Raw genomic sequence first — 10,521 nt, 5'->3', positions numbered from 1 at the left:
TAATGCCATAAGTCGAACAAAAATTTACCAATCCTTGTGAAAGCAAAGCCACAGCCTAAACTAGACGATGTAATGTTAGATTGTTGTCGGTGTGTTGACGGTTTTATATCGACGGATTATGAGCGTGTTGTCCATTTCTCTGTTTGTTACATGTGGGAGCGTTATCGATGAAGGACTAGCTATCGATTTGCTATCGAAGTGTTACTAACTTGCTATCGATAATAAGAGTATGTTGTCGAAATGCTATCGATTCATTATCGGGAAGCTATCGTTTATTTATCAAGAGGCTATCGATATCGAATTGTTATCAAAAATGTATAGACTTGTTATCCATTGATTTGATTTGATATCAAAAATATATAAATTTATTATCGGAAAGTTATCGATTTGTTTTTGAAGTCTCGCTGGTTTTTTGTGAAACAGATACTGATAAAATTTCGATATAAAATCGATGACACACCCAAAATCCGCCGATAACGTGGCGATAAGAAAGAAGCCAATAAGAAACCGATGACTCGACGATAACAAGCTGATATCAAACCGATAAAAAAAATTAAATGTAAGGCGCGATAACTTCAGAAGAGAATTTAGGCCGAGCTTCTCTTCCGATTTGCGTCATTCTCCTTTTTAATTTCTCCTACAAATTGGCGGGCCGGGACCTACTCATTTTATGCCGACTCCGAACGGCATCTGCAAGGCAGATGAGTTTTCACTGAGAGCCTTTCATGGCAGAAATACACTCAGAGTGCTTGCCAAACACTGCCGAGGGGAGAACCCGCTTAGAATATATTTCTTTTAATTATAAAACCTTGTTTCTAAAATTTTGTTGCTGCTTTGCCCAGGGCGTGAACCCAGGTGTGGTACGCGGAGCGGCCGCCAAACCGACAGCTCATGATTGCTGATGATAATAAACCGATAAAAAAACAATTACTTGCCGGTATCTGTTGTAACCGATAGGAAGCAGAGCGAGCCGTTCTCATATAGACTGGAATTATTTTTGTGTGGTAAATTCACCTCTTGGCGAGCTTTATTTAATTTAAGAACATTATTTTTCTAGACGTGACGCTGTATGTTTACCCCTCGAACTTCACAAGTACTTGATACTCACGCCTTTTTAAACGGTTTTTTTAATTAAACGGCTTTATTTAGCTTGACTTGACAGGCTGGTTGCCCCGCGCCCACGCTTTTATTTAATTATCTGATCAACGCCCCAGATTGATGAGGAGTGTGATGACTAGTACCTAGGACCTACCTAATTATTTTCTAGCATTTAGTATTATAATTACTTCATGTAAGTATTGCTTTCAATAAAACCGTTTAACCAAAAATTTTTTTTTTTTATTATTTTATTTATATTATAATTCAACTTCGCCCAAATTTCATGCCAAACTTTTATCCCGCTTGATTTGTTTTTCTTTTAGATTTTTGGCACAGCTTTAAGTGGCATCTGCCGAGGTCAAATAACGAAAAATAAGAATGCTCATTATTAAACAATCACGACCATTCACTAAACACCATACAAAAGCCGACAGAAATTTACATGTAAAAATTGAATAATGGATAAAACCCTAAAAAAACTTAAGTCAAACTTGAAGCCCACACACAACCCCAACTATCAGCAATGCTTATGCTAAATTAAGCTGCACAGCATCTGCTGCATTTTCGGCTGAGCTTAAAGTTGGCTGAAGAGAATAATTTATGAGACATGTATACCAACACTTGTGCGTACATTGTGCATAGCATCGCTGGCTTTTCGAATGCTGAGCGCAGCTTTAACTGCAGAGCCACTTTTTTTTTTTGATCGTAGACAATTAGTGATTGTAGGTAGTCCATTGCTTGAGGAGCGCAGCAAGTTGTACAATTCTTTTACATCTGAAACTTGCCGATTGAACAATCAGTTGACTACTCGATGGCCAAACGCGCGGTTCACTCTATGCCATGCAAGCTTTGAGGAAAATAAGCAAAACTTAATTATTGAATAGTTTGGTTGATTGAATTAAAGTGAGGCAATTGATTTTAATTCTTTTTAGTGAGTTCGCGATTTTTGCCTTATTTCTCCAAAAGTGTTTGAACATGCAGTGTTTTTTTTTTTCTTTGAGCTTCAAACCAAATGTAAAGAAAATTTAATTATTTAAATATTCACAAATAAACTCTGTGGACAAAGGTTGCACACAAAAAATACGAAAAGCTTAAAATAGTAAATGAATTAATCAAACAACGTGGGATGTGCATTCAAAGAGAAATGTGTACAAATAAACAACAGGAATACAATTTTATGTCGAAAGTGTGTATAAATAAGCTACTACAAAAATTATTAAAATAGACTTTTTTGTTTGTGTTTGCTTAGTTTGTAAACAAAAAATTCTCCAAACGCTTCCTTATCAGCTCGAATAGGCCTTTGCACTTCGCTACCTTCTATATTGAAAAAAGTGCTCCTATCAACAAAACACTCAATTTTTTTTTTGTTTTTTTTTTTGTAAAACTGATAACTGTTTATGTTCAATCACACTGGTTGCATTTCTAATATACTAAAATTTAAAAATATCAACACAATGTCTACAGTAAATGAAGTGAACATTTATACTTTGCTAAGAATGGCATTCGTTTGGCAACTAATTTCGTTCGGTGTTTATTTGGTGGGCCTTCTGGCCATTGCCGCATTTTTCTTCGATAATCTTAAATCGGTTATTTTAATAGTGAAATCAATTTTGGAGCCATACTTTCAACCGCAAGTGCCGCAAACATTGGTGGAAAAATTTGGAAAGTGGGCAGGTGAGTGGTTTTATTTTCTTTGTGTAGAAAAATACTAGGTCTGTGCCTTTATTCGATTAATGGAGCTAGTTGAATAATCAATTGTTCGGTTAATCCATTACTTGATTAATCACAATTCTAATTAATCACAATTCTGATTAATCACAATTTAGATTATTCAAATCACAATTCTGATTAATCAAAATCGAAAACTACTCGATTAGTTTTGAAACATGTTAATCGAAAATTGGCTGCAGAGCAAAATTTTAATACATACGTTATACTTTTTGAAACTGCAAAAAAATGATTATTCACTTCATCAAAACTGTGATTATTCAAAATAGCGATTATTCAATCAATTTGCTTTTTAATTAATCTTAAAACTGATTATATGGAAAAATTCCTTTTTTGATTAGTCAGTAACTAGATTCAATCAATCAAATGAGTAATTTATTTTGTTATTAAATCAAATTTTTAATAATCAATTATACGTCCTGCACTAAAACTATGGTTACTGCTAAAACACATTCGGCAGACGTAACGGAAGATGTGGTTTTCCTAGACATAAATTATCCGATATCGGCGGCCTCCGTGGTGTGATGGTAGCGTGCTCCGCCTACCACACCGTATGCCCTGGGTTCACACCCCGGGCAAAGCAACATCAAAATTTTAGAAATAAGGTTTTTCAATTAGAAGAAAATTTCTCTAAGCGGGGTCGCCCCTCGGCAGTGTTTGGCAAGCACTCCGAATGTATTTCTGCCATGAAAAGTTGTCAGTGAAAACTCATCTGCCCCGCAGATGCCGTTCGGAGTCGGCATAAAACAAGTAGGTTTCGTCCCGCCAATTTGTAGGAAAAATTAAAAAGGAGCACGACGCAAATTGGAAGAGAAGCTCGGCCTAAAATCTCTTCAAAGTTTATCGCGCCCTACATTTATTTATTAATTTTTTTTATTATCCGATATTTGAAGTTTAAGGTTGTTCCTTCTGTCAAGAGTTGAATGCCACAAACTTATGGTTGTAGTATTGTTCATAATTATTTTTATGATATGAAGGTAGATGTTCAGCGCAAAACTACTGTGGATCGTGAAGTTCACTCATGAAGAATAGTGTTCTACTCAGAAATATTATTGATCACTTTCCCGATTTTGGATGGGTTCTGGAATATTTTTAATGAGTAAATATCTTTTCTTGTAGTATGGGGAATCCAGATGGTAAGCGTAAATTAAGTGCAAGCTAAAGCGTAGTGTGGGGGTTTGGAATGGTATTTGGGGGAATACAGAGCGTAAACGTAAGTGTAGTCACGACCAAGTTATTCAATGTTTTTCGACGAGCTATCACTTTGTTATCAATTTTGAATCGAAAATTTACCTACAGAGTTGAAATATTTTTCGTCGAGTTGCCAGTTTTTTATCGAAAACTTATCTCTTTATTGTAGAATTTTTTATCGAAAACAATTAACAATTTGCTGCCGAAAAGTTATCGATTTGTTATCGAACTGGCACTAACTATTTTTGATCTAAAATTTGCTATCAAAAATTGTATCGATTTGTTTTCGGTTATTTATAGAAAAAGTACCGCTGTGTTATCTAAAAATTTACCATTTGTTATGTAACGCTATAGGTTTGCTATCGAAAATGTATTGTATTGTATTGTATTTTATTAAACATTTTCAGATGCATACTTATTAACCTAAGATTACAATATTACATTAAATAATTTCAAATTACTATGCAGCATAGGAAAAGTATATGGCATTTTTTATATTAAAGTTTAACATAGTTCTAAATGCCAGTCCTAGCTTTGGTATATTGATTTGTGTGGGGTGTACAAAAATAAAAATGTCATAAAGAGTTTAAGTTATACATTAAATTAAATCATCAAAGATATGAAAGAGAATCAATACTAAATATTTGCAGCTTCCTAAGGTATGTACGGTTTATAGGGTCATCCTAAGCATCGTTTCTAATTCAAAGTGATTATAACCAAAAAGATACAGCTTAACTTCTTTTTTAAATAAGTTGACATTTCTTATTACCTGTACAGTGGCAGGAAGGGATTTGAAAAATTTGCACGACGTGTATGTGTAAAAACTTCTAAAGTGCGACGTCCTAGTATGCGGAATTTGTACCATCGGAAGTAGATTTCTTCGTAAGTTGTAGACTTCCGAAAGAAAGCTTTCCAGGTAGCCACACCGCATAAAGAATGTTTTTAAAACTTTGTAAAGATAGAGATGTCGACACGGAGATATATCTACTTTCCTAAAATATAGCATAGAGTGAGACCTATAGTTTGCACTACATATTCGCCTTATAACCCCCTTTTGAATTGTTACCACTGCTGACAGCTTATTAGCCGAAGCGCCGCCCCAGCATGTGATACCATATTGCAGTTTAGATTGAAATATTCCGTAGTAAACTGTTTTTAGAGTGGATATTGAACATAACTTTTTCAGCCGATAAAAGTGACGAGTGGTATACAGAAAGTATTTTTTTAGAGCATTAATGTGCTCAGACCAACTCACATGCCAACCTAATAAAACCACACTGCGTTTTTTTAGCGCACGCAAAGAACCGGCGTTTTTTGCCCTAACCCAAATAAGCATGCGTTGCGACAATGTAAAGCATGTGTGCAAACGTCAAATCTAAATGTCACGCAGAACAAAAATTGGAAATCGAGTTAGGTTTTCACGCAGCAAATTCAATTTGGGTTGCTCTCATACAAGTTGTATGTGCATGAGACATTTTTGACAGAAAATGACTTGCATGCGTTTATATTAGGTTGGCATGTCAAGCGGTTGTCTATTATAATTCCTAGGTACTTGAAATTCTCAACAACTTCAATCCTGAAGCAGCTCTCACTACAGTTTCTATTACAATCAAAAGATCTCATCGCGTCACTTTGAGTGCACGCTATATGGTGCATGTTAAAGCGAGAGCACACTGCGGAGTGAAATATGACATCATAACTTGGTTGTTCTTTGAGAACATGACTGAAATACATAAGTCTAGTTTTACTACTTACAATCAGTTTGTGTGAAGCGAACCAGGTTCGTAACAAATGTATATTATGGTTAATGTCACATATTAATTCAAAGTAATTCGGTGTACTGTACGCAATTGCAAGATCGTCTGCAAAGGCAGTGGCCTTGCCTCTCAATGGAAGCTTAAATATTGAATTAATATAGACCAAGAACAATATTGGACCAAGAACTGAGCCTTGGGGAACGCCCAGATTAACAAGCTGTAAGCTACTGTAGCTACATTCCACTTTAACTTTTGTGTTCTGCCCGACAGATACAATTTAAGCCACTTATGCATAACACCGCGGAATCCTGCACTATATAGTTTATCCAATAGTACACCCCTATCGACCATATCAAAAGCTTTTGTTATGTCCACAAAGAGACCAGCACAACTTCTTTTTTCATCCAGAGCTTTGTAGACGTTGGTGCAAAAATCTAGTAAAAATTATATCGATCGATTATATCGGAGAGCTACTAGTTTGTTATCAGCGTGTTATCGACGACACACCGGTTTGTTACGAAACAGAGAACGATAAGATTTCAGTATAAAATCGATTGCACATCTGTAACCCATCGATAACAAGCAAATATAAGGTCAATAAGAGGGCAATGGCTCATCGATAACTCAACGAAAAAAATTCCCTCCCGATACCGAAGGGATTTTAGGCCGAGTTTCTCTACCAATTTGGGTAGTACTCTCACCTTTCAATTTTTCCTACAAATTGGGACCTACTTGTTTTATGCCGACCCCAAACGGCATCTGCAGGGCAGATGAGCTTTCACCTAGAGCTTTTCATGGCAGAAATACACTCGGATTGCTTGCCAAACACCGCCGCGAAGCGAACCCCACTTAGAAAAATGTTCTTCTAATTCAAAAAACTTGTTTCTAAAATTTTGATCTTGCTTTGCGCGGTGCGTGAACCCGGAATCTTTGATGTGGTAGGCGGAGCACGCTACCAATTACACCATGGCGGTCGCCACCTACCGATAGTAAGCCGGTAATAAAACTATAATTTGTCGGTATCACTTGTTGCCGATAATTTTAGTTAGTTTTCTAGACGTACATATGTATACACACGTATGTTTATTCATCGCACTCTACGAGTACTTCATAATCTCTGCTTTTTTTTCTTACTATAACTTTCTTCTTTGCAGCGCTAATAGATCGATGGGAATTTTTTCGATGCTCACTTATACGGTTGGTCCTAATACCGTGCGATCATCGAATGCCATCCCTTTACCCTTGCCTATTAACACAACCTGATGCTGTTTCCATGTATCGTACAACAATCCGTTACTTAAGCATGTGTTACAAATATTCAGCAGATTCCTTGGGTACATTTTTGCAATTTTTTGATGGTTTCTGCTGGGTTGACGTCGGACCATGGTGCCTTTTAATTTTTCAGGCTTCTTGCTACAATTTTAACTTTACTGTTTACAGCTCTTGTCCTTCATATCAGCGATGTTCTATAGGAAATGCTTACAGCTCATAATTGAAATGCGCTATAACTTAGATTCCTTCTTTTAGACACCTTTATTTTAGGCGGAACCAGAGTGTCGTTCTTCCAGTGCAGTCTTCCAGCCATCAACTGACATTTTTTCGTTTATATTACTGAGTATATAACATTGTTTACTATATAGTTTGGCAGCTTAATTCGAGGTTATGTTGCGAATAGAGTGGAAGGCACTCGCAGGCCGTGAAAATAGGCACTCGAATGGAGTGGAATGAAGAACAGTAGGAAGACCAGAGTTGCATTGGATCAAGCATTGCATCAATATTAAAGATAAATTTAGAAAAAATAATTAAATACTTGAGAATAAGCAAACATTTTCTTTCAATTACTGCAATTAAGGTGTCCTAGATACTATATATTCCAAAATTATAACATTTTATGTCTGTTTAAAAATTTAACTTCAATTTCCCTAAGATTTCCGTAATATGGCCATTAGTGATGTTTGTGTGTGTATGCAAATTTTGAGCGATCAGCTGTTAGTTGCGCTACTTGGTAAAGTTTACAATGGTATATAATCTGTAGAATTTATCCCAAAAACTCTTCCAAATAGTTAAACATGTTTTCGCCTAACTTTTTTCGGCACTTCTAGATCGATATGCTCCCACAATTCAATTACATCGTTTGGTCCATAATTACTCGCAGAGAACTGATGTGAGAGCCGAATTGAGTTTATATCCAATATCTTTTGAGTGACAAGTTTTCCCACTCCTTAACAACAGCCAACACAAAATATGCATTAACATATAGAATATAGCTTTTTTTTCCTTTATGCTTCAAAAAAAATCTTCTCATCATAAATAATTATGCACTGCCTACAACTTAGTGTGGTGACCTATAACGCCTGTGCACATGAATAAAATATATTTATAAAATAGCACGCTGAAACAAAAAACCAAAAAGAAGAAGAAGATCTGAACGCCCTTGAAAACTACAACTGGTTTTTGAATGTTTGTATCTATTGTAACCATTTACATTTAATCTGCGCGTGTGAAAAATTTTGCAAACGAAATATGTATGTAGGTATGTAAAACAGCCGAAAAAGGTTAAAATGATAATTATTATTTAATCTAATATATAAAATTATTCTGTCACGGTGTTAGAGGCTTAACTCCTCCGAAACGGCTGAACCGATTCTCATGAAATTTTGTGAGCATATTGGGTAGGTCTGAAAATCGGCCAACGTCTACCTTTTTTTTCACTACGTGCCTAGGGTCTTGAGATCAAAACGTGGACCCGGGTACCCCTAGAATGTGTTTATACAATATGGATATCAAATGAAAGCTGTTGATGAGTGCTATAGTACAGGATAATTTTCATACAACTGGGAGGCTAGGGTCTCGAGATATAGCCCAAAACGTGGACCCGGGTACCCCTAGAATGTGTGTATACAATATGGATATCAAATGAAAGCTGTTGATGAGTGCTATAGTAGAGGATAATTTTCATACAACTGAGAGGCTAGAGTCTCTAGATATAGCCCAAAACTTCGACCCGGGTACCCCTAGAATGTGTTTATACAATATGGATATCAAATGAAAGCTGTTGATGAGTGCTATAGTAGAGGATAATTTTCAAACAACTGGGAGACTAGGGTCTCGAGATATAGCCCAAAACGTGGACCCAGATACACCTAGAATGTGTTTTTACATTATGGGTATCAAACTGAATCTGTTGATGTATGCTTTAGTACAGAGTAAATTTTACACCACTGAGTGACTAGGGTCTCGAGATATAGGCCAAAACATGGACCCAAATACCCCTAGAATGTGTATGTATTATGGATATCAATTGAAAGCTGTTGCTGAGAGCTCTAAAGTTCATTGTGATATTCGATTCAGTCGCATCAACCTGGCAAAACTGATAAATATTCATGCGAAGCCGAAATAAAGACAAGAATTAATAATGCCCACATACCTATTTACATACGTCCTATTCGATTTGCCTGAAATTTCGTATATAAATTTGCCTATATTAGTATTTACGGTGCTTTTTTCCGGGAAGTATACCAGAGACGGACTGGGACTAGGATTAGGACTAGACTGGGACTGAGACTGGGACTCGGAGTGGGACTGGGACTGAGATTCGGAATGGAACTGAAGAAAATACATACCACCCTCTGGGACTGGCAATAAGAGATGAGGAAGAAGGAGAAAAACTTGAGAGAAGAGAAAAGAGAGAAAGAGACTGAGAAAGATATAGAATGAGACGAAGATGGAGATGAAGCGAAAAAGGCGGAGGGAGGAGTGAATAAAAATATTAGGAAAAAGTGTAGAGGGGTAGGGCAGAGTTAGACGGAAAAAGCTTATTAAAATGTATGCAGATAGGCCAAATTTGGGGCAGAACAACGTCTGCCGGTTCTGCTACTTACAGATAAAATGTAAATACAAAAAAGTGTAACAAAAAATCTTATTTTTTGCCATCTGCGCATGTAAAATAAAGCTAGCTTTGAATAATGTGATCTAGTAAATTTACTTACACAAAAATTTATTAACCATAAATTAATTGCGAAAAAAAAAATATTAATTAAAGAAAAATGTAACTGCTATCAAAATGTATATAAAATTTCTAATGATTGAAATAGTAATTTGGTGAACAATTTGTGTGCGGTAATTCAACAAACATTACAACAAAAAACTATAAACTTTATGAATGAATTGCCAAACGCTTATTTGGCGTAATCAAACTTCATACTTAAATTTACGATTTAACGAATTAAAAAAAGATGAAATAACAACAAGCAAGCATTTACCAACCTTGTGATGCTAACTTTGAAAGAATAATTTAAAAAAAATTTAAGTTAAACGGTTTTATTGACTACCATACATAGATTAAGTAATAATATTACTAAAAGCTAGGAAATAATTAAGTGGGTCCTAGGTACTAGTCATCACATTCCTCATCAATCCAGGGCATTGCACAGTATATTACTTTCATGTTTTAGAAAATATTAACTAAAAAAAGCATATCATTGAATTTCAAAAATTATTTTGAAATTCTATTTAGAAATGCGTAATTAAGCGAAAAAATAAAAAAACTAGGAAATTTGAACTAAGTTGAATCGACTAACGGAGCTTTATTCGGAAGCATATCTGTGGAGTTTTGACAAAACAACTTATCTCAAGATAGGAAATATTTTAGATATTAATTGCATGTAATTTTGTCAATTGGTATGCATATTTTGGTCTTACTGGTTTATTTCTATGATGTTTAGTTAGAAAGTTACAGTATCCGAAA

General features: G+C 35.5%; 1 protein-coding gene across 1 annotated transcript in view; it reads left to right on the top strand.

The window, feature by feature from the left end:
- The first annotated feature begins 1,817 nt into the window (after positions 1-1,817).
- LOC137241105 (inactive hydroxysteroid dehydrogenase-like protein 1) overlaps positions 1,818-10,521 on the top strand; it is a 30,702-nt gene continuing 21,998 nt past the window's right edge. The window contains exon 1 of the mRNA XM_067768333.1: positions 1,818-2,772. Coding sequence (XP_067624434.1) covers positions 2,496-2,772 — 277 coding nt within the window. The 5' untranslated portion in view covers positions 1,818-2,495. The remainder of the gene's footprint in view (positions 2,773-10,521) is intronic.

Source organism: Eurosta solidaginis, chromosome 2, assembly GCF_040869045.1.
Source record: "Eurosta solidaginis isolate ZX-2024a chromosome 2, ASM4086904v1, whole genome shotgun sequence".
Taxonomy (NCBI): Eukaryota; Metazoa; Arthropoda; class Insecta; order Diptera; family Tephritidae; genus Eurosta; species Eurosta solidaginis.
This window is presented reverse-complemented; position numbering and strand designations above follow the sequence as displayed.